The sequence below is a fragment of the Arvicola amphibius genome, chromosome 10 (genome assembly GCF_903992535.2).
Source record: "Arvicola amphibius chromosome 10, mArvAmp1.2, whole genome shotgun sequence".
Lineage (NCBI taxonomy): Eukaryota > Metazoa > Chordata > Mammalia > Rodentia > Cricetidae > Arvicola > Arvicola amphibius.
Window position 1 is genome coordinate 120,574,658 of NC_052056.1, and position 24,900 is coordinate 120,599,557.

Sequence of the window (24,900 nt, forward strand, 5' to 3'; positions counted from 1 at the left end):
GAAGAGATCTTTTTTGGCAGAAGGAAAAACAAGAGCATGTGCAAAGTCCCCGCGGTGGCAGCGTGCTTGTTTGGTCTGAGGGATATCAGGGTGCCTAGGACGGAGTGGCCACGGTGGGGAGTTGGAAGGGAGTAAGAACTGACTGCTAAGGAGCAGAAGGCAAACGCTGCAGGCTCTTGAGGACAGCTGCCATGACTTCGGGTTCATTCAGCAAGAAATAAGAAATAGTTGGGGAGATATGAGTAGAGATATCCATGGTCTGACTGATTATTTTCTTTTGAGTTTTTGAAACAGTGTTTCTCTGTGTAGTCCTAGCTGTCCTGAAACTCGCTCTATAGACCAGGCTGGTCTTGAACTCAAAGAGATCCACTTGCCTCTGTCTCTCAAGTGCTGGGATTAAAAGTGTGCACCAGCACTGTCCGGCTCTGGCTGATATTATTTTTTTAATTTATTTAACATTATTTTATGTGCATGAAGGTTAATCAGATCCTGTGGAACTGAAGTTACAGACAGCCGTGAACTACCATGTGGATGCTGGGAGTTGAACCCAGGTCCTCTGGAAAGACAGCCAGTGCTCTTAACAGCTGAGCCATCTCTCCAGCCCCTGACTGGTACTTTTAAAGACACCTTTTGTTTGATTAGTTAATAACTTGTATGCGTATATATGTGCTCACACATGTATCACACACAATATTAATAAAATGAAATATTGAAAAGGACACAGCAAATAACCCAAACGAAGATGCCACTAGCACAGAGATAGAGAGCCCCAAGATCTCTGTGGAGAAAAGTGAATGGAAACCGAGCTCGGAAGCAGTTCCAGGATTCAAAGTCTGGAGAGATGCAAAGTTCAGCAAAAGAGAAAGAGCTGAAGGGTGGAGAAAAGTGGAATGTTCTGGAAGCCGAGTGATAATACTGTTTGAGAAAGAGGAAGTGGCCCTCTGGGTCACATGCAGGTGAATTTGTCCTGACTCTGTCCCAAAGGCGGTTGTGAGTCAGAAGCACGTTGGGCGGTGAATTTAGACTCTGGGGCGATTGCTCTGCCACCTTCTGTCCTGAAGATGACGGCAGAAAGGCAAGAGCAGATGTACGGTCTGGGCCCTGTGTGGTGGTCCAAGTAGGACACAGTGGTGGGCTGGCTGGTGGTGGCATCTGCCTTTGATCCAGTACAAGGGAGGCAAAGACAGTTGAATCTTTGTGAGCTTGAAATCAGCTTGGTCGACGTGGTGAGTTCCATGTCAGCCGAGGCTACAAAATGAGACCCTGTCTAAAGAAAAGGTGAGGGGCAATGGCCTGGACCAGGACTGGACATGGAGGAGGTAGGGAAGGGGGCTTTGTTCTAGGTTTCTCTAGGAGGAACCAGGGACAGGAGATGGGAAGTGAGGAACAGGAGAAAACACAAGTGAGTGACTTGCTCAATCTTAGGTGTGCTCCTTGGCCACCAAAAGGAAAAGGAGGGACGGTGGATGTGATGGAAGTTTTGGAGTAAGTCTCTCAGTGAAGGCTTGGAGGGGCCCGTGAATGAAGAGAGGGAGGGGAATCTGTGTGGAAATCACTCTTGGCTTCCTTCCATCCAGATGGTCACTGTTGCCTTGAGGAAGAGAAATCACTCTAAAATTTAAGTGATGGGAAGAGGGAAATAAATGTATGCTGTCCTAGATGGAGCATCCAAAGAGGTGGGGACAAATCAGTTTAAAAACCTCTGCATTGCATGCTTATGAAACACAAGTCTCTGAATTCAAGGCCAGCCTGTTCCACAGAGCAAGTTCTAGGACAGCCAGAGCTACACAGAGGAAGCCTGACTTGGAAACTAAAACCAAAACCAAAACCAAAACCAAACCAGACCAAACCAAACAACAACAACAAAAACCTAAACCAAAACAGAAAAAAAGAAAGGATGGAAGGAAGGAAGCGGTCTGAGAGGGACCCAAGAAGCTGCTGTTGATCCACGGTAGCAGCTTTAGAGGAGAGCATAAATCAGATCAGGGTGATGTGCTGGTGAATTGTGGTTGCCAGCTTGGTTGGATTCGGAGTCCCCGAGGAGATTGATAAAGCCCATCTCTGCTGAGTCTGTGAAGGAGTTTCTGGAGCCAGTTAGACCATGAGAGCTGTGGCCTAATAGCTTAACCCACTAACGGATTCAAAGTTTGAGCAGACTGCTGGGAGGCAGTGGACCTGCAGACGGTGGGGGTCTGCCTGGAGGAAAGGAATCGCTGCAGACACATCCTTGCATATTACCTGGCCCCACCTCTTCCTGTTACTACTCAACTGTTTCCTGTTTGCCAGTGGTTCCCAACCTTCCTTCCTAATGGTGCAACCCTTTAATACAGTTCCCATGTTGTGGTGACCCCAACCATATAATTATTTTGTTGCTATTTCATAGCTGTAATTTTGCTAATGTTATGATTTGTAATGTAAATATCTGATATGCAGGATGTCTGATAAGTGACCCTTGTGAAAGGGTCATTTGACCCCAAAGGGGTCGCGACCCACAGGTTGAGAACCACTGATGTGAGTTGTTCCATGTCCACTTTGCTGTGACAGACTGATACCTCTGAAATCATGAAGAAAATTGACCTTTCTGCCCACCCCCCCCCCAGAAGTAACACGGAAATGTTGAAGAGGAAGCAGGGCAGGGCAGACCAGGAATGCAAATAACCCTGTCTCCTGTTCATGGTGGATTTCAGTGTATGCTTTCAAATTGGCTCATCTTGATGGAAGGCATGACATTTTAATTAAGTCATTTAGTTATTTTTTTAAAATATTTATTTATTTATTATGTATACAATATTCTGTCTGTGTGTATGTCTGCAGGCCAGAAGAGGGCACCAGACCCCATTACAGATGGTTGTGAGCCACCATGTGGTTGCCGGGAATTGAACTCAGGACCTTTGGAAGAGCAGGCAATGCTCTTAACCACTGAGCCATCTCTCCAGCCCCTTGTTTTTTGTTTTTTGAGACAGGGTTTCTCTGTAGCTTTGGAGCATGTCCTGGAACTAGCTCTTGTAGACCAGGCTGGTCTCGAACTCACAGAGATCCGCCTGCCTCTGCCTCCCGAGTGCTGGGATTAAAGGCGTGTGCCACCGTCGCCCGGCAAGTCATTTAGTTATTAAAAGTCTCTGCTTCCAGGCTGGAGAGATGGCTCAGCAGTTAAGAGCACTGGTTGTTCTTCCAGAGGTCCTGTGTTCAGTTCCCTCACAGCCTTCCGAAATGAGATCTGGTGCCCTCTTCTGTCAGGCAGGCAGAACACTCTTATACATAAATAATATAAATCTTTTTAAAAAGTCTCATGCACCCAATATTTGATAGTATCTAGCTAGGTTTTAAAAACCGTATATTCTTATGAAATCTTTGAGCATTTCATACAGGCATATACTGTATTTTGAACATATTCTCTCCCCACTCCTTAATTCCTCCCAGATCTGTCCCCCATTCTCCCTCCTCTATTTTTTTTTTTTTTTTTTTTTTTTTTTGGTTTTTCGAGACAGGGTTTCCCTGTAGTTTCTAGGGCCTGTCCTGAAACTAGCTCTTGTAGACCAGGCTGGCCTCGAACTCAGAGATCTGCCTGCCTCTGCCTCCTGAGTGCTGGGATTAAAGGCGTGCGCCACCACCGCCTGGCTTCCCTCCTCTATTTTTATTTTTTTTAAAACTCACTGAGTCCAATTCATGTTTCCTATGTATGCGCAGGTGTGGGACCATTCACAGGAGCATGGTCAGCACACCAGGGACCACAGCCTTAAAGAAAGCCGACTCCCTCCCCCAGCAGGCATCAGCTGTCACTGGCTCTTCAGCTGGGAGCGGGGGCTCCGGAGCCTCTCAGCCCTCTGGGCCGTGATGGTGACTGGCTTGATCTTGTGTGGTCGTGTGCAGGCAGCCACAGCTACTATGCTTTCACACGAGCACTGGTCCTGTCATGTCCAAAAGATGCCGTTCTGCTGATATCCTCCCCGACTTCTGTCTCCCCTTTGATGGCTCCTGAGCCTCGGTGAGGATAGGTGTGAAATGTGTCCCATTGATGGCTGGGAATGCCACACACATCTCCATCCTTCAACCATACACCCCACAACGAAAGCTCTCCGATGAGGTCTATGGGTACGGAGATATGAATTCATGTTTTTGTATTTTTCATCTCCCTAGGTCCTGTATTTTTGAGATATGAATTTAGAGTCCCTTTAGGGAAAACCAGCATACTAGGTTCATTCACCTTTGTGATTTTATTTTTCCGAGACAGGGTTTCTCTGTGTTACCATCCTAGCTGTCCTGGAACTAACTCTTTTAGAGCAGGTTGGCCTCAAACTCACAGAGCTCCTCCTGCCTCTGCCTCCCGAGTGCTGGGATTAAAGGTGTGCACCACCACTGCCCGGCTTCACCTTTGGGATTGATGAGCTCCCCAGCTATGGATTCTGGGCATGTGTTTCCTCTCACGGAACAGACCTTAAATGCAACCAGGAAGCAGATCCCTATAACGTTAACTTTGCACCCATGAGTATAGCTTGCTAGGTGGTCATTGCTGTGGCCTGAAGACAACACAGTTGGATACTGTTGATGACCCACATAGCACCGTCCCGTACTATAAAAGATGACCACTAGAGGGAGCTTCATGATGTTGACTTTTCCAAGTCCTGTGACCAAAATAGGAAGTTTTGTTGTTGTTGTTGGACAGGACCTCACTATGTAGCCCTACATGGTCTGGAATTTACTCTAAGGACCAGGTTGTCTGAAAACATAGATTTTTGTCTCTTCATCCTGAGCACTTAAATTAAAAGGGTGTACCATCACACCTGGCAAACAGTAAAGTCTTAGTAAGTTCTGGTAGACAATCAAGATCAATGGCAGGAGCCTGTATCATTTTGGGGTGTCTCCAGTGTACCTCTGACTAACAAATGGAGGGGAAGTATTCCAGTCTGGTGCTGGGATTTTTATTTGGCAACATATAGCTCCTGGGAAGAGCATTATTCCCTACATAGGATAATGCTAGTTAAAATATTTTATGTGAATGTATATGAGCTTATGAAATGCCAGGCTTCTATATAGCTTTTCAGACATCCTTAGTGTTAGTTAGTTCTCCTGCATCCCTCATCGAGTCTATCCTTGTTACTATCCTCTTTTTTTAAATTTTTTAAAATTTTCAATCTATGTGCGTTTGTGTTTTGCCTGCATATATGTCTACGTGAAGGTGTCAGATCCCCTGGAACTAGAGTTACAGATAGTTGTGACCTGCTATGTGGGTGCTGGGTCTTCTGGAAGAACAGCCAGTGCTCTCAGCTGCTTAGCCATCTCTCCAGCCCCAGCACCTAGTTCTTAAGTCATTCTGTATTATGACATTTTAGTATTTTCTTTCTTTTTTATTTTTTTTTATTATGTATACAACATTCTGCTTCCATGTGAAGAGGGCAACAGATCTCATTACAGATGGTTGTGAGCCACCATGTGGTTGCTGGGAATTGAACTCAGGACCTTTGGAAGAGCAGTCAGTGCTCTTAACCACTGAGCCATCTCTCCAGCCCTCCCCTCTTTAAAGATCAGCAGTAACTTTACAAAGGGAATCAACACAGACTAAGACTCAACATTCACCATGTTTCTAGCGACATAATTTATTCACACAAAACTGCTCAGGCCTTACATATTCTTTCTGTTCACCTTCATGAAGCGCCGGAGGGTCAAGCAACGCCAATTCTTTCACCACTAATACTTTGGATGGCATTTGAAAGTTTTAAAAGGGGATATAGGGTCCATAATGCATTGACTTTCTGGAGTGTCAAAACACAGCTTAACTAAACAGGCTTCTGTGGGAAGGAGGAGAGTCAGTGGTTGGAAGAGGGTGGTTAAGTTTAGGGGAGGAGACGGATGGGATATGGGAAGATGGTCTCTGCTTGGAGTCTCTGAATCGCAGAGTATCATATGAGGATGCCACACACATTGGTGGGGATAGTCTGTTCTAGAACTACTCTTAAGGGGTAGAGGTTGGGGATGCTGGGAGGTAGAGACTGCAAATCCAAGAACCTTGACAACTGTCTGTGTGTCCTTATATTGTTTTGCTGTGAATATGTGTATTAGTCAGGACTCTCTAGAGGAACAGAACTAATAGAATGAATATTTACGGGATTTCTTAGAGTGGCTTCCAGGCTGTGATCCTGCTAATTCAACAATGGATGTCTCCTAACGGAAAAGCCAAGAACATGACACTGTTCAATCCACAAGGCTAGGTGTCTCAGTTGATTTTCAGTCTTTGTTGGACTTCCAAAGAAGTGAGTTCTAATGTCAGCAGAGGAATACCTCAGTAGTAGGGTAGAAGAACTTGCCATCGAGAGTGGGGCAAGCCGAACAAGGGCAGAAACTTCCCTTTTCTGTGTCCTTTTATATCCTGCCAGCAGAAAGTGTGTCCAAGATTTAGGGTAGGTCTTTCTATCTCAAATCAAGAAAGATCCTGGTGGTGGTGGCACATGCCTTTAATCCCAGCACTTGGGAGGCAAAGGCAGGTGGGTCTCTGTGAGTTTGAAGACTGCCTGATCTACAAATCAAGTTCCAGGACAGCTAGGGCTACAAAGAGAAATTTTGCCTTGAGAAAAAAAAAAGAAAAAAAAATACCTCACAGGTGTGCCCAGCTGCTTAGGTTTTAGTTAATCCCAGATGTAGTGAAGTTGACAGCCAACATTAGCCACGGCAGTGTGTGTTGTGGGGGTATGTGTGTGTGGTTATACATTCGAGCCTGTGGGCGTGTACATCCACATGTGCACAGAGAGCAGGGAGAGAGGTCAGATGTCTTCTATCACTCTCTGTCTTGAGACACGGTCTCTCACCTAACTGGAGACTAGACTGTCCATCAAGCACCTGGAATCTGCTTATCTTGGGTTATCAGGACTCAAGTTATAGGTCCTGCTGTTCCTATGGCTGCTGGGGATTCAAATTCTGTCCTCAATATTTGTCGAGAAAGTCCTCTGTCCTTTCATACCTGGAACCTCCCCCACTGGGGACTCTCTAGGAGCTGTGTAGAAAGTGCCATCATTGGATGCATTCCTTTGCCCTCAGTACTTCAGTGCTATGGACCAAATAAAGCTTCTTTTTTTTGTAAGTCAATCCATTTGTGGTGTTGTTGTTTAGAAACAGCTAACACAGGTTTAATAAAAGTGCTCCCAATTCATCCTACCACAGTCGGAATAGCCTCCTACAGTGCTAGCCTCCCTTGGTCTTGGGACTCCTCCCTTAATTACCAGAACCTAAGAAAAAAATCCCCCGCCCCAAACTTCTTAACTTTATCTTCTGCTCTGCCAGCCTCCTTCCAGGTCCTCTCAAAATCTGCATCCCAGACATCTTAAAAATGGCTAGCACAAAGTGGTCCAACATCACAGACTGCTCCAACTAGATCTGCACTTTCCTAGTTCTGAATAGTGCCATCGAGCCTGGACAGCGGTGGAGCATCCAACTATCCCAGGATTGGCCAGCATCCCATCTCTTCCAGGTCCCCCAAAGATGCCAATGCCCCCAGAAAGCAGGAAGCAGCCTCGAGAACACGGTGTCCTCATTCCTACCTCACCAGCTACCCCTTCCTATTTCCTTGCTTTTTTATAATAAACAAAAGGGAGGTATGTTATCATTTAGGTATTTACACTGGCCTGCTTCTGGGCATCTAGCAGGTCATGTCATCAGCATCAACCAAGATGAGACATTGTAGCCACTGTAGTCACTAAGTAGAGGACTATGGTATTCACGTGACAGTTGATTTCAAGAGTCAGTTTATCTGAACTATAAGATGCCCAGACTCTCTCTCTCTCTCTCTCTCTCTCTCATATTTCTTTTTTTCATTTATTCCCTTTTCACTAGTCACGTTTCTCTGGAGAATGCTGACCTAACATCATCCAGTTATGCTCAGGATTAATTTACACCCACAGTGTTTCTCTGTGCAGCTCTGTCTGTCCAGAACTCACTTTGTAGACTAGGATGACCTTGAACTCAGAGATCCAACTACCTCTGCCTCCCACTTGCTGGGATTAAAGGCACGTGCCAGTACATTTGAACACTCCTTTTTTCTTTTTTCTTTTCTTTAAAGACAGAGTCTTACTCTCTAGCATATGTTGGTCTAGAATTCACTATATATATATATGTATATATATACATATATATATGTATATATATCCCAGACAGTTCTTGAAAGTTATGGTAATTAATATGTTTTCTTAGCCCCCACCCCAATAATAAATTTCTCTGATGACACAGTAAGCCTGATCAAACCAAACTGTAAAAGCATCTCCTGAGGGGGTTCTCTAGTCCCAGAGATAGAGGTCAGAGAAGGCAGGGGTCATGACATGCCAAACACAGGCTAGGTTTGTGCTCAAGTATGGTTAAAAAAAAAAAAAAACAAAAAAAACCTGAGAGCTTCAGCGGGCACTTGGCACCAGGGGAGGAAGTTGTGGTAGCCCCCAAGAATGCTGAGCTGGGCTTTTGGTACCTTTTCTCTGCTCCAAGTCTTTCTTCTGGTGGGGGTTGGAAAGGGAGACAGGAATAGGGCTTTCCAGACTGTGTAGGGGCCAGCTGGAGGCTCCAACAGAATAGGAGTCTTCCTGCCTCAGACTCCTATGTCCTGGGGTTACAGATGTATGATGTGTGATTTCCCTCTGTATGCTGTGAATACCATTAATAAAGAAACTGCCTTGGCCTTTTGATAGGGCAGAACTTAGGTGGGGAAAACTAAGCTGAATGCTGGGAGGAAGAAGGCAGAGTCAGAGAGAAGCCATGGAGATAGACATTGGAACTTTTCCTGGTAAGCCATAGCCTGGTGGTGATACACAGATTAATAGAAATGGTTAAATTAATATGCAAGAGTTATCCAATAGAAGCTAGAGCTAATGGATCAAGCATTGATTTAATTAATATAGTTTCTGTGTCTTTATTTTGGGGTTGAGCTGCCAGGAAGCCTGGAAATGAACAAGTAGCCTCTCCTTACAACACATGTGAGCTGCCACCTGGTCTTGGCTTAGTTTAGCTCAAATATAATTCATTTAGTCATCTGTCACTTGTAACCTGAACGATCCTGAGATGGGCGAGCTTGGCAAGCCACCGGGCACACTTGCGAGGGATTTTTATTGTCTTTTTTTTTATTTGAATAGCGAAGTCTCACCCAGAGTGTGAGTGGCACCTTTGGGTAGCCCAAAGAGAAGGACATGGAAGACAGAATCTGCTTTTTGCCTTCTTGCCCTCACTCTCGATGAGAGGCTACCCATCCTTTGCCCTCACTCTCAATAGGAGGGGACCCATCCTTTGCCCTCACTCTCAATGGGAGGGGACCCATCCTTTGCCCTCACTCTCAATGGGAGGCCACCCACCCTTTGCCCTCACTCTCAGTGGTAGGGGACCCATCCTTTGCCCTCACTTTCAATGGGAGGCCACCCATCTTTTTCTGCGACATTCTTTACCAATATTAGAACCGATATTTTGGGGACTCCAATACAGACTAAAGACCAGCAGCTCTCCAGGATCTTCCAGGCCTTTGTCGACAGATTGAGACTCCAGAGACCAGGCTGGTGGACCGAACTACTCCTGGAGTCTTGGCCTCTCCAGTGTGAGGCAGTCATGGTTGGACTACCTGGACCACATCCTGTGAGCCAATCTAATAAATCTCCTTTTGATATATATGCAGCCCTTCCGCTCTGTTCCTTTGGGGGACCCTAAATAATCCAGAATCTTAAAGAACAATAGGATAGTGAACACTGTCAGGAAACTGAAGGTGTCCACAGAGGTGTGGGTCCCTGGCTGGAGAGAAAAGAAGCAAGCACGGGGGACAGAGGAAGCGGAAGGCCCCTTGTTTGAGGTTCCTCCCTGAAATCTCAGTGTTTCCTTATCTAATTTCTCACTGGCCCTAGATCCAAGTCACCAGGTTCTTCCCGGGTTCCCTGCTAGCTGCAGACTCATTCCAGCTCAGGTTTCCACAAGTTCCTACAAGTCCTGAGCACCTTCCACTCCTTCCCTGAAGGCCCTCACACTTGGACAGAGCAGCCAGGTCCTTGGGTCTGTGAACTATGCTCTTTTCTCCCTTGGGACTGCTGGAGCATCTTGGAAGACAGCAACTTCATCCCTAGTCTGTCTCAACGCCAGAGACTTTCACAGAAAATTTTGTCAGTGTCTTATAGTAAATGTTTCTCCTTCCTCTTCTCCCAGCATGAAACAGGAGGTAGGGCTTTGAGGATGGGTCAATGAGTGTTAAGTGTTGACTGATGACCTAAGTTCAGATCCTAGAGCCTACGTAAAAGATGAAGGTAGTAACACAAAGGTCTATAATCCCAGAGCCTATACCCAGAGAGGGACGTGGAGACAGGACATTCTCCAGAAACCCACAGACCACCCAGCCTGGCTTGAGCAGTGGGGAAGAGATCCTGTCTCCAAAGACAAAATGGAAATTGAGGACCAACACTGCAAGGTTGCCCTCTGACCTTTCTGTGAGAGTCACGGCATCCCACTGTCTGCACCCATTCACACAAACAGGTTCATCAACACATCGGCATACGGTCACACAGGTGACACACAGGTAACGCATTCACCCTCCCTGCCACCCCCCCCCAAAAAAAAGAACCAAGACAAGCAAAACAGGAGGGGGGTCATCTTCCAGGAATTCTGGGCCCAGCAGACAAGTATAAATTTGAAGGTAAACACGCACATGTATGCATACAATGTAAATGAACTCTACTGGCTGCGACTCAATCTCATGGTTATACTCAGTCACAAGGAAGACCCGGAAATAGTTTCTTAGTTTTTAACAATGTATCAAGCTTAAAATTCCATTGCTAGGAAGGAAAGCTAGGAAGGCTATTGAGACAGGATCTACTGTCAACATCTTCCCTCTGTTTTTAGAACTAAAGGTAAGGAAATCCTCAACATCAGAGAGGACACAGCTCTTCAGAGTCCCTTCTATGGCCTGTCTAGAAGATGATAAGAGAACTTCGGAAAGAAAAGTAACTGGTGGCTGCCATGTTTACTTTCACCCAGTTGTCTGCAGTGTACTTTGTGTGTGTGTGTGTGTGTGCGTGTGCGTTTGCGTGTGCGTGTGTGTGTGTGTGTGTGCATGTGCTCGCGCGTGCACGCACGCCTTTGGAAGCTAGAAAAGCTTATTGTGGGTTGTCCACAGTTTGACTTGTAGGCTGCTGTAAACTGCCAAATTTGGGTGCTGGGAATCAACCTGGGCTCAGCTCAAGTGCAGTGCATGCTCTCAGTCTCTGCGCCATCTCTCCAAGCCTCCATCCTGGGCAGGAGGAACAACACAAGTCAGGATTGAAACCAAAAAAAAAAAAAAAAGAAAAGAAAAGAGAGGAGAGATCCAGTACGTAGGCTGGTAGTGACTGGAGGAGGAGCACAGGGGTCAGGAGGGAGAGCTGAGGTTCTCTAAGACAGCAGCATCGTGTGGTGCTGGTGGCCACCATCTCTGAATGGGCATACATACTGGTGTGTCAGCTCTACTAGCCGTGAGGAGACATGTTTCTGTTCTCTCGGCTATCAAATAGGGCAATGATTACCAATCTAAGTCTGTTGTGGTAGTGAAATGAACGGTGTGTGGTCTGTGCTTGTCCTGGCACACTGAAAGGCTCCAGAAATAATATTCCCCAGTCTGGAGAATTCATGGTTTGATTGCCTTCGCCTCGGCAAGGGACTGAGTCTGTCTTGGGTCAGGTGATCTTTCCTCGCCAGTCAGCCAAGACCAGAGGGTAAAGTCACTGGTGTCAACAGGATTACTGAGAATTGGAGAAGGCTAGCAGGATGATGAGGCCAGACTCCTGGCCTGTGCCATGCGAGGCCAGAGAAGTGAGAGAACAGTACCCTCCAGGAGACACAGGAGAGGCCGGATGCTCCCCCAAAAGCCTATCTTGGTTCCTCTTCCTCAGCTTCTGTTTAAACATAATCTTCTATATTCTGTCTTTCTGTCTGTCTGTCTGACTGACTGTTTTCGAAACAAGGTTTCTCTGTGTTACCCTGGCTGTCTTGGAACTCACTCTGTAGACCAAGCTGGTCTTGAACTCAGAGATCCACTTGCCTCTACCTCCAAGGTACTTATATTTTAAGCTTTGTGTTTTTTCCCTCCCGTCTGTAAAATGTAGAAATGCTGCCATTCCTTCAAGTCCATCCAACTCCAAGGCAGCTGTGAAGACAGTCAATCGACATTGCCTATGGATACTCTTTGTATAAAGGCCACACGGGTGCATGGGATTCAGCGTGTGCTGAGGGACAGATAAGTGACCTGAACTGAGCTGCTAAAACAGAGGTCTCAGAGAAGAAAAGATGCCCCACCTGGATTTATTCGGTGGCATGAGGATGATGAAAAGGTAAAGGAGAGCCTGGGAGAGAGGAGGGACAAGCAACTCATTTAGCCTCTCCCTGTGTGTGAGTGCAGGCTTTGGCTTCTGTCTCTTGCTGTGTGTGGTCTGTTCTGTGGGCAAATGACTCTTTCTGTGAGGGCTTGGGTCGATCTGTTCTTGACTGTTTAGCTTCTTTCAATCCTGTCTGTCCCAGAAGTTTACTGTACAAAGTCCTACTTTCCAAGATTAAAATGTGTGTTTGGCTAAGAGTAGCTAATGGATGGAGTCACATTTGGTCCAAGTGGGTTTAGAGAGAGGGAGACTGTATCTGCCCATCAGTATTAGGTTTGTAAAGGTCACTTGGGTGCATCTTCAGAGAATAACATGTGGGCTAGGGGCACCTGAAACTATGTGGGCTCTAAAATGGCATCAGACACAATGAAGACAATATTGAACATCGTTCTTTGGTTCATTTATTTGTTCAGCGGGCACATGCCAGACATTTGCACTGAATTGGTACCATCCTAGACCACAAGGGCCAAGGCATAAGGCATTCAGGAAGATCAAGTTCCATTAGACTAGAGAGAGAGTTCCAACAAACAAGATGATTACTATCCCAGTTCCTTTCACAGAAGTCTGCTGTGGACGGAGAGAGAAGACAGGAGCCCAAGGTGACTCGGCTAGCTGCACGGTTACACGGCAGTCATTTTCAAACTTGAGCATGCATCGCAACAATGTGGGGGCTTATCAAGATGCTGACTGCAAGTCTCAGGGCAATATCTGGCTCGGGTTAATTTTCCTATCCAAGAGGTTCCTGGAGTGGCAGTGATTCTGTCGACCTGAGAGCTGTACTTTGAGACTCAGGGGCGTACAAGTCCGAGTCTTGAAAGATGAAAACACGGGTCAAGGGGAAAGGATAACTGACTCAGAGTGATGGAGGCGTGACTCAGCATCAGTGTGAGTTTCAAGTATTTGGGAGACTGGTGTGCGTTGAGTGGGGAAGGACAAGTAAGTAGGGCTCACCTTGGTTATATTAAATAAGACTGAATATTAAGCAAAGAAACTTGAACTTCATTATGTATGTACGGGAAAACACAGGAGGGTTTTAAGCAAGAGGATATGTTGCTATTTAAGCTACAGAGAGAATATAGCATCTGGGTAAAGGGATGAGGTGGGGAAGCATAAGACTATAGGTGTTGGTAGCATTCATAGCCAGACTAGGACTAGCCCACCCTACTGAGCTGGATGGTGTCACAGTCTTTGATCTGTAGCTCTGAAAGGCTGCAGTCATCTTTCAGCTCCTCATCCTTCAGCATCAGTACCTGGTCCTCTGTACAAGGCCCTCCAGCATCTTTGATTATCTCCTTCAGGTCGTAGATGGTATCATCAGGGCGGATGGCATGAGGCTTGCTCTGGCCACTGGAATCCTTCACAAAGACCTGGATCTCAGGAGGAAATGTCTCCAGCACCCGGACGGTCACCTTAGAGAATATTCTGTAATCCGATAGGGTCTTCCAGCCGCTGAGCAGTTGCCTCTCCCCTTGTGGCTCCTGGAAGGAGAGGCGTAGCTCCCCGCAGGTGCCATTTATCCTCTTGATCTCTGCCTTCATCTTCCTGATGGGGCTATAGGGGTCTACCGAGAGGCTCAGTGTCTCTTTTCCTGTTTGTTTCACTGTCACCTGAACGTCCCGTGCTGGCTGCAAGAGAGGTAAGAAAGAGCAAGGGCATCTGCATGTTAAGAAGGGTTTGTTTTCTACAGAGCTTCTCCCTTCTAGTTCCTGATAGAATTTACCATCTATCATGTATAGAACTTATCATCTATCTTGTACAGAATTTACCATCTATCTATGAGAAACTGGGGGATGCCGAGCACTGACGTTAGACAACAGGAAAGCTGCTTGGCCACCCTAGGCTCGGAGTCCTACTCAGTCCCACTGTGTTCCTTGACTTACCCAAACCGGAGCAACAGCTGGTCTCTAAATGATCTTCTTCCTGCATGAAACCATGCAGGATCTCTGCCTGTCGTGGGCACACAACAGTGTGGTATTTATAGAAGCCTGGGGATTGCAGTGATATAATTTAATGTTTATGCCTGACTTTAGGATGACTGTTCAAGGGTACCCACTGCCATAGCAAAAGTCTTCTGCCACAGGGTCATAGAATGCTGACGTATTTGCTGAAAAGATGGTTTGCATCTGGAATGGTTTCCTGGCAGGCTGCATGAGATAACTAGCCCTCATCAGTCATGGTTCTCGGCTGGTGGAATGTTTGAAGAGATTTAGAAGGTCCTGTGGTGGGATACTAGCATATCACTGGGGACAGGTTTGAGGGGGTTCAAAAGCCCCCAACAGTCTTTGCTCACTCTTTTGCTTATTGTTAAAGACGTGAGCTCCAACCCCACACCTGCCTGCTGCCACACTTCCCTGCCACGATGGAAGACTCATCCCTGTGGACCTGTAAGTGCAAACAAACCCTCCCTTCTGTCAGTTGTCTTGGTCATGGTGGTTTATCACAACCACGGAGAGGTGACAGAAACAGGTTTCATTCTCGTATTTGCTTAACACAACCGTAGTATAGGCCCCTTGAGCTGGCATAATCAATATTACCCCATATCATGCTCAAAAGTGCCCTGATTTAGACTCCATGTTATAGAGTGACGTCTTCTGGATCTGTATGTATGGCTAGGGAACGGTCTGTAAGACAATTCAGTAAAGGAACAATCTATTGAAAAATAAGTATAACGAAAATGCACAGAGACATGGGCATGTGCTCCTGAGTGTAGGCCCTGTTTTAGGAGTGGACACAAGAGGTTGACACGTGACTGCCTGGGAGATGGGATTTCTGAGAAACTGGGAACTGAGATGGAGGGCGACGTAGGTAGGTTATGTTTGTTTTGTTTTTGCTTGCTTCCCAAGAGTCCCTTGGTTTGGGACATTTTCAGCCACTGGGGCTTGATGGCCAGGTGGCAGGTCCCTGTCAGACCCTGTTGTCTGCCTTGCTTCACTTGCTGTGGGGCCACCTTTGAGGACAGAGTCTGAATTTTCCTGCAGAAGATGAAAAGTGGGTCAAGGGACGGAATTTATGCGGGGTTAGCAGGTCGGGAAAACAGCTTCCTCAGCACTGGATTCTGACTTAGTGCACAGACAGCTGTCACCTATGGGAGCAAAGCCATCCACGGGAAGGCTGTGTGGATGGTCTGTTGTCTGCAGTGGGTTGTAGGAGCTTTTGTTTTTTTTTTTTTTTTAAAAATTTCACATTTACTGTTTAAGTAGAAAAAAAACCTACATCGATAACCCACCAAAGGGGCAAGTATTACTGTAGGGAGAGCCAACGGGTGTGAGTAAACTCTTTGACTAGCTCTGTATTGACTACAGGGCAGGGCAGGTTGCCTGCCCTTCTTACAGGTCAAAGACCTGAACCCTAGACGTCTGTAGAGGAGTGTTGCCTGTTCTGGGACTTATGGGTGCTGAGGGACAAGCTCCAGGAACTCCCTGTGTGTGTCCCTGTGAGTGCCGATCATGAGACTATACCGTACTGGGACATCCCAGCTCCCGCTGCTGGGGTCTTCAGTCCGGCAACAGGCCTGCCTCAGGCAGTTGGAAGCTTCTTTGGCCACCAGGTCCCATCCATTTTTACTTCCTAAGTTGTTGGTGGGGTCAGCTGGGTCTAGGATGATGGGCCTGGGGGAGAGAATGGAAGCAGGTCTGTGTTAAGGTCAGGATGCTGGCCTCTGGTACTCGTGTCTGTGAAATCATAAAGCACATTATTGTTAAGTTGGGAGCGTAGATCCCAGACCCCAGCCCCTTGCATCTATCCCAGCCCCTAGGCCTGAGAGTTGTATTGGTTTGGACTCCAAATCCCAGCATGCTAGGTCCTGACCCCTCCCCGGGTTGGGACCACTCCCACAGGGTATTTATTTGAGCTCCCAAAGGAGAAACATGTGGTCCCCTTTCCTTCCTCCTGGTGATCGCATGTGGCCTCTGGTCGGTCCACCCGAGAGCACAGGAATCCCATTAAACCTGGATATTTCTTAATTTGGCTTGTTTTAATTTGGCTTGATTGGGATTTTGCATCTGCAGAGAGCTCGCATTAGGAAAAATTCCTAACAATTATAATGGTAAATTGTCATGTGATATTTAAGCTCCCTAAAAAGCTGACTCCAGAGCCACAACTCCCACAATTTTAAACCCAAACATTTGTCTCAAAGTGTGCTTCCAAGACTCCTTGTCTTGGGTCCAGCTGTTCCCCAACCCCTACCCCCCACCTGCCGCTCTGTGACGGGTAAAGGGAAAAGAAGCAACAACCAGATTTCTTTTATTCTTGGACCTTGAGAACAGCTGGACGGGGAACCATTTCCGCCCAGAGGCTATTGTTTATCTCTTGCTACAGTGGGGACAGAAAGCTGAGACATGGGAGGCTCACCCGTGGAAAGAAAGATCAGTTGGGAACTCCTGATGCCCCCCCTCACTGGTTACATCTGCGGGTGTTGCCTTTGCTCCCTCCTGCTCATGCTACTCCAGTCATCTCTGTGAGCCCCCGACTGGATGACACACTCTGCTAGTGGCTGCTTCTCTTTATGGGCGTGTAGAGGAGAAGGTTAGAACCACTGAGACCTTGAAGGGATAAACCGGGACTCGACAGTAAAGCCTGGGAAAGGCAGGATTGAACAACTCACAGAAAGAGACCTTGGCGACTCACCGGTCGCTCCTCAGCTGTTCTTTGAGAAAGTCTCTGACGACCTGGTTTTGGAAATCGTAGTACTTAGTCCAGTATACGCAGATGTTCTGGTAGTCTCTGAGGAGCTTCATCACGGCTACAAACCCTTCATCCAAATTGAAGTTTTCACTGCTGTCTGTACCCATTTCCCAGGCGTAGATGGTCAGTAGCTCCAGTGAATATTTTGGGGGCAATGTTACTCCTCTATTTTTACGTCTCAGGTACTGGAAAAGGGGGGGCAAAACATGAAGAAAGGTGGCGGAGGACGGAGGGAGGAGGGAGAAGGCAGGAAGGAGAGAGGGAGGAAGAGAAGGAGGGAGGGAGGGAGGGAGGGAGGGAGGGAGAGAGAGAGAGAGAGAGAGAGAGAGAATATATTCTTGATGCTCTAAGAACTTTTGGGTTCCTCTGTGCTTTATGTGACACAGCTGTGAAATGGTGGGACTAGGGACCTAGGGAGACCATCTGCATATCGATCCATGTTTTTCAGTCAGAATGGAGAAGGCAATGTTACCACATAGTAAATAGAGGAAATAACTGGAAAAATCTAAAACATACAGACATCTCAAGACAGAATAAAATGAAAAAAGAAAGGGAAATAATGTCATCAAATGTTTAATTCCTCCTAAATTAATTAAGAAATTCATGGCATTCTTTATTTTGTTTATATATCCTTGGAGAGTTCCATAGCTATATACAATATTTTTTTGATCATATCCACCTTCACCCCCTTTCAACTTCCCACCCCTCAGATCTTCCTCCTTCTCTTTCCTCTTCTTATTTTCTTTATAACCCATGAAGTTCAGTCGGAGAGGCCCTTGTGTGCATGGACGTGGGGCCGTCCACCAGCCAATTCCTGAGGAGAAAACTGGCTCTTCCTTACACAAGAAGTTCAGCCAGGCGGTGGTGGCAGGAGGCAGAGGCAGGCAGATCTCTGTAAGTTTGAGGCTAGCCTGGTTTAAAGAGCAAATTCCAGGACCGGCTTAAAGCTATGCAGAGAAACTCTGTCTCAAAAACACGCCAAAATTATAAAAAAGTATTAACTGGCTATAAGGCTATAAATTCACACACACACGTTCAGTTGGAGTTGCCGTTATGGTGTAGCATATCACCACACTGATATACACACATGCATACACACAAAAAATTTTAATACATTTTTATGCTGTTTGAATTTTTATGATGGGTCCATTGCAATATTCAAATAACCCCCCCCCCCTCTCTCTCTCTCTCTCTCTCTATATATATATATATATATATATATATATATTTCCTATGGAGAGAGAGGGGTGGTTCAGATAAGTAACCAAAATCTATCATAGGTCAGAAATATTCATCTGCAGAAATCTGAGCCAGGGAGAGGGCTTGGTGGGTAAAGTATTTTCAATGCAAGGGTAGGGACCAGAGTCCAGATGCCCAGAAGCCATGTAAATGCTTGGTGGATGTGGCAGCACGCCTATAATCTCAGTTCTTGCGAGGCAGAGACAGGGGCTTCCTGAAGCAAGCTAGTTAGACAGCCATGTAGTCAAGCCTAGGGCCAACTGAAAGACTGTGTCCCAGTATATATGGAGATTAAGGAGATTGAGACTCCTGACATCAACCTGAGGCCTATATACACATACACATGCATGCACGCACGTACACATATGCGCATACACATACACAAACACACATTTACACACACAGATATACAGACACAAGTGTGCACTCAAGTGCACACACACAAACTTTAAACACAATACACATAATTTGCAAAAAAGGAAATCACTATGTTCTTAAATTATATGTAAATGTGTATCTGTGATTAGGTGTGTGCATGTGAGTGCAATGCCTTTAGGGACCAGAAGGGGGCACTGGATTCCCTGTAGCTGGAGTTGCGGTAGTTGTAAGCTGCCCAGTGCGGGAGTTGGGAATTGAACTTGGGTCTGGTGCTAGAGCAGTACATGCTCTCAACTGGTGAGCCATCTCTCCAGTCCACTGTGTTCTTAAGAGTTGGCCTACTTAGAGCCAGCAGGAGGATGGTAAATCCATGAGATCACGTGCAGCACAGATGGCAAATATCTGCAAATCATGCGGTCTTACAGTTGAGGAGGAAATGACAACGTAAAGTGTGCACATGACATAAACAGATGGTGCTCTCACATTCCACGCCAAAGGTCAACAAACACCGTGTTTGTTTAAAGGGTGGACCACAAACGCAGCGAGATGGCATGATTCCGCTCACCTAGTCTTTTAGTGTGAGCCGTGTGAATACAGACAAGACCTAAACGCGGAAAGACAGTCACTGTATTGTTACTGATTTGCCCTGGGACTGCATGTGAATTTCAGTGTCTTCCTTATGTATTCTTAGATATTGTTTGTTTTTATAATGAGCCCTTTGCAATATGCAGATAGCCAGAAAGAATGCTGTTACAAAGCTGTCTGTGACTGCCGAAGAGCACACATTCTAGGGTCAAGCACACTTTTCAAACCTCAGCTCTACTTTCAGCTCAGTTTTCTCACCTCCAAAATGAGGGTGAGGACACACCCACTAGGGAATTAGCTAGAAAGACTGGATGGGTAAATCCCGTGGCACATACAGCCTAGATCACGGTGTAAACAGAGGCTACTTTTTCATTTCCTGGCTGCCCAGACCAGAATAATCACACAGAAACTGCATTAATTACAGCACTGTTTGACCGATGACTCGGGTTTATTTCTAGCTAGCTCTTACATCTTAAGTTAACCAATTTCTATTCTGTGTATCACTCTGAGGCTACAGCCTACCAGTAAGGTTCCAGCATCTGTGTCCTTGACTCCACCTATTCTCTCTCTATATAGCTCTGTTCAGATTTCCGCCTGGCTTTACTCTGCTAAGCCACTGGCTGAAACAGCTTTATTTATCAACCAATAAAAGCAACACATATACAGAAGGACATCCCACATCATCACGGGGCATCGTACGTCATAGTGGTCTCTTTATTGTCTCTGTGTTCATTTAGCTGCCCTTGGGGAAGCTGTCACTGAAAGAAGGAGGCTCTAAGCAAGACACAAACACCGTGGCCGCAATAATGCCTGCCTCTAATACTGTCCAGGGCACGGCAGATCATGAACAGACGCCATTTATCCAGTTTTATTCACTGTTTATTCTGCCTCTTATCCACTTTTCTCATCCCCGCTCCATCTCTCTTGGTGGTGCTGAGGACCGAACCCAGGTCCTTGTAAATCCCAAGCAAGCTCCCTGCCAACAAAAACATCCCAGCCCTGTATTTTTTCCCACTCCTTAAAAAGTGCCCGACTGTGCCCACTCTCCCCTCCCTATTCTCCCAGCCCTTACCTGCATGTACCAGAACTTCACCAGCCGAAGGAGGTTCTTCAGTTTAACCGGACGGCTTTTCACAAAATGTCGCTGCAACTCTGTGAAGCTGGGCGAGAACTCGCCAGGGTAGCCCCTACTCCTTATTAACTTTTCATAGATTCCTGGGTCTGGTTTCAAGTCTCGGGAAAAGGATCCTGGGAGGAGAAAGTTACCTGGTGAGCGAACTGCAGCTCTTGAGACGGGGAAGATAGGAAAGCCTCCCTTCATCCCCTCCTTCATCCTCCTTCAACCCTTTCTCTCTCCCTCTCCTTCTTCACAGGCTTTAACCCTTCCTCCCCTCCTTCATCCCCCTCCAATTCTTCCCCCGCCCATTCATTCCTTCCCCCATTCCTCCCTCCCCTCCTTCACAAGCTTCAACCCTCCCTCCCTCCCCTCCTTCATCCCCTTCAACTGTTCCTCTGTCCCTCCCTCCCCCTCCTTAACAGGCTTCAAACCTCCCTCTCTGCCTCCCCTCCTTCATTCCCCTTCAACACTTTCTCCCTCCCCTCTTTCATCCCCCTCTCTTTCTCCCTTCCTTCCTTCCTTCCCTCCATTCTGTCCTTTCTTGGCAGGGTTTCTCTGTGTATTCCAGGCTGCCACTGGGCTTACGACCCACTTGCCCTGGCTTCCTGTGCATGGGGATCATAGTCAAGCTTGTAGAATCCTCAGATCACCTCTGTAAAGAAGGGAATTTAAAGGCAACCATGGGAAATTGCCATTTCTGTAACTCACATGTGGGCAGGTACTATCAGTTCCCATGACTCTCCTTAACATTATCAGACACACAAAGTATAAAATGCTAAGGGATGAGAGCCTTGTTTTAAAGATGATTTGACTCGAGTTCTGGCTGACTCCAGAATGACTTAGAAGATTGTTTGACCTGGTGCTTCCCAGAGGGTGGGTAGGAATTCATTTTGATGAATCCCCTTTCTCCGTGCAACACTGGGACATGGGAACCCATGTATTTTTGGAGGGACATACATCTTCTTGGCATATGCCCAGTCCCACCTCCCCATTAAAGAGCAAACTCTATGATTTTTACTTTTTCTGCCCTCTCCCAGAAAGAGGAGACCCCAGAACCATTTCTCTGAAGTCCACCCAGAACAGTAGTATGATGGGTGTTTTTTAAAACTTTTTGCTCTTTTGTGGGGGCTGCCACCCAGCTTCCAAATAAATCACTCGGAGGCTTATTCTTCGTTATAAACATATGGACTTGGCTTGTTTCTTGCCAGCTTTTCTTAACTTATATTATCCCATCTACCTTTTGCCTCTGGGCTTTTCGCTTCTGTAAATCTCACTCTTTCTTACCCCATGGGTTGCTGTGCAACTGCATGGCTGGTCTCCAAGGTTCTCGTCCTCCTCTGGCTCCCCTTCCCAGGTTTCTCCCTGTATATATTCTCTCTGGCTACCAGCCACACCTATCCTGTCTCCTGCCTTGCTATTGGCCTTTCAGAGCCAATCAGGTGTTCTAGACAGGCAAAGTATCACGGCTTCACAGAGTTAAACAAATACAGCCTAAACAAAAGTAACACACCCTAACATAATATTCCCCAACGAACCACCACTGTATTTACCCAAAACATCATAAGCCGGGAGAACATCCATCTGAATGATGTCATCACTTTTCCTGGACTGGACCTTTAAGGTCAGGGAGCGAGGGATCCGATTTCCCTCTCTGTGTTTAACCACAGTGATGTTATAGGCCAGGCTTTTCCTGCAGTGAAGCAGCTTGCTCTCAATGAAGTTGATGATGGATTCTCGGTGTCTCGCCTGTTGTTTGAAACTGGAGAAGCAGCTCAGGAATAGAACCATGTCCTGGTCAGATCTGTGGTTCAGCGTTGTCCCCTTTCCCGAGGAGCCTGCCTGTGAATGAGACACTGCTAAATTGACCTATCCTGAGTTTTGGTGTTTGGAGGTTGAGAGGTAATGGTAAGTTCCCTACACAACCCTTAAAAGAAGCCATTGGGCCAGTAGTACAAGTCTTTTACCCCAGCACGCAGGAAGCAGAGGCAGGTGGGTCTACATCAACCCGGATCTACAGAATGAGTTCCAGGACAGTCAAAGCTAAGCAGAGAAACCCTGTCTCAAAAAAACACACACAAAAGAAAAGCCATCTATCCCCCTTATGGAGACCTTTGCTTTGGCATCCCTAGTCCCAAAGTGAGAAATCCAAATGTTCTGAAACCTCAAACTTAAAAAAAAAAAAGAGCAGCACGGTTGGAAACCACCATACGAGGCAAACAGCGTATCGTATCGACCTCAGAGCTACATCCCCAGCCTCAAACAAATCACTGTTATAAAGCTATAGTGAAACTCAGTACTGTGTTTCAAAACAAGATGAGATGGCATGAATCTCAGCACCTCCTTCTTCCCCTAGACAGTGCCTCACTAGGTAGCCAAAACAGGCCTGACAGTTGTAACCTGGTAATCCTCCTGCTTCAACCTCCTGAGTGCTGGGGTTACAGGTAGGGGATGCCACACCCAGCTCTGTCAGGTCCCAGAAGCAAAGAAGTTGATGGAGCTCTAGACCTGGTAGCTGTCAGCCACATCAGAGGTTTGGAGGCCAGAACACAAAAGGATGCGTTGTAGCTTGTGAGGCAGCTGTAGCAGCTTCAGTTTAGATCTCGAAAGCCGTTTTGCTGACAGCTCTCACTAATCTTTGATGTCAACTGTCTGTTTAGGTTCTTCATAGACCAAAGTACTTTCTAACCTCTGCGGCCATGCATGGCTCAGGGTTCCCAGATAAAGCCTGACTTACTCCAGTTATTGTAAGATGTCTTTCATTTTAGCAGATTGAAGAACATCCACATTTCTGATCCAAACAATCTTGATTGAAGCTTGATTGAAAGTTTGTGCTTTTTTGGCAGAAAAGATGCTTTTTTCTAAGTAGATGCTGCGTTACTTCCCCTGGCCCCTGGAGTCCCATTGAGTCTACCAAGCACTGTCTTGCTAAGTAGTTTCTAACATAACCAATGGCACCAACTTAGGAGAACAAAGGTTTCCTTTATGATCGCAGAGGTCAAGTCGTATTTCTTAAGCAAGGAAAGGCGCACACACATTTTATAAAAACTGGTGACTGAGCTCCATTCAGAACCCCGGATTCTCACTGCCATCTCTGTCATTCAGCTTTGCAAGACTAATTTTATGCACAAAAGCCTTTTCTATGCTTTATTCATTTATTGCTTGTAATAAACACAACTAAAGAGAAGGAGACTGGAGCTCAAAGGGGTGATGTGTTCCATCTCTCAAGGTCACTAACCTTGTAACCTTTTTTTGTCTCTTAAGAGACAAGCCACGCCCACTCCAGGCTTGCTGCCTCAGACCCCGACCTTCCCTCTTCCTGTCTCCTCTCTCTTTCTCCCCCCTCCCCTTTTTCGTTCCCCTGCATAACCCATCCAATAAATATCTAACTTAACTTTACTCTGTATTGTATGTTTATCCATCTCTCTCCCCCGCCCGCCGCACTCACATGGAGCCTGCAGCGTGGTCCCGTGCACCGTCCCTGCTTGGGACCCTAAGCTTGTAGCAAACCCATCTGCATGGTGTGCCTATGTGTCTGTCCCTTGCCCATCCACCGACCACAAGGTTAGACTCCAGGGACGCCCAGGGGACCAGCCACCTTGGTTTGTGAGGACCCGCAGCAAATCCATAACAAACCCCACAGGGCAGAGATGGGATTTGAACCCAGGATTGTTTGTGCTTACCTTTACCACCTTAAGCACCTTGATTTCTTGGTCCAGAAGCAGCGCACCACGGAAGCATTGGTCCCGAAGGAACCCCTCAATTCTATCCCAGGCATCCTGCCCTTCCTCTTTCCAGTCCCTTTGGGGCTGCAGGCAGTGTTCTAGGAAGTGGTCCAGCCTGTCCCCAGGAGTCCCATACAGGTCGGGGATTGGATCCATCACTGCAGGATCAACCTGTCCCTTGGAGTGAATCTTCTGTGCTTTTGCTCAGGGAGAAGTTTCCAGCCCTCTCCCAGATAAACGCTGGGAAAGGAGACGGGGGCTTGGGGAGACTAGTCTCCGCTTCCAGGATGTCTCCGCCCTCTCTCTGCTCCGCTTCTGGGGAAAGGAAACCAGGCTTTCTGAAGAATAGAAAGTGAAACTGCAGGGAGAAACAGTTTCCTTTTTTCCTTTCTTCTAGGCCGGATGAACAGTTGCCAAGGAAGTCCCAGGAGTCTCTCTAACAGGCTCTGTGTGAGCACCGGATGTGTCTTCTCAGCAGGCCCAGTGGCAGCGATTGGCTAGATAACAGCATCTGCCCAGTGATCCGGCAAACTTTTATTTCAGTCTTAATTACTGAATTAATTACTCGAGCAAGAGACACAGTTACACATAGTTAGGCTGAGGGTCATTACACAACACCCACACTTCAAGGTCCTAACGACTGTCCTCAGCCTGCCTCTCCAAGGCTGCTCACCGGTGTGACAGATCTTAGCCAGGGTCACATCAAGTCTTGAGGGCCAGACTGTCCAGCTGCAGGGCAGATCAAGGTGGCATCTCTCCCGTATCCCCAGCTGTCCTGAAGATGTGAAGAAAAATACATTGCTCTTCGTCCCTGCTTAGAGACTCG

General features: G+C 46.7%; 1 protein-coding gene across 1 annotated transcript; it reads right to left on the bottom strand.

Moving 5' to 3' along the window:
* Positions 1 to 12,735: 12,735 nt before the first annotated feature.
* On the bottom strand, positions 12,736 to 24,391 carry LOC119824527 (2'-5'-oligoadenylate synthase-like protein 2). Its single transcript, XM_038344709.1, has 6 exons — positions 24,033 to 24,391; positions 21,903 to 22,191; positions 20,308 to 20,483; positions 16,977 to 17,218; positions 15,814 to 15,958; positions 12,736 to 13,975 (listed from the first exon to the last, which is right to left on the bottom strand). Exons 1-6 carry the CDS (start codon positions 24,228 to 24,230, stop codon positions 13,502 to 13,504), a joined length of 1,524 nt encoding a protein of 507 aa, XP_038200637.1. The 5' UTR covers positions 24,231 to 24,391; the 3' UTR covers positions 12,736 to 13,501.
* Positions 24,392 to 24,900: the final 509 nt, after the last annotated feature.

Coding starts and splice junctions, on each gene's coding strand:
- LOC119824527 (XM_038344709.1), bottom strand. CDS start 24,230: ATGGATCCAATCCCCGACCTGTATGGGACTCCTGGGGACAGGCTGGAC. Junction 22,192..24,032: donor AGGTGCTTAAGGTGGTAAAG/GTAAGCACAAAC, acceptor TCTCATTCACAG/GCAGGCTCCTCGGGAAAGGG. Junction 20,484..21,902: donor CCCGGCTTATGATGTTTTGG/GTAAATACAGTG, acceptor TTCTCCTCCCAG/GATCCTTTTCCCGAGACTTG.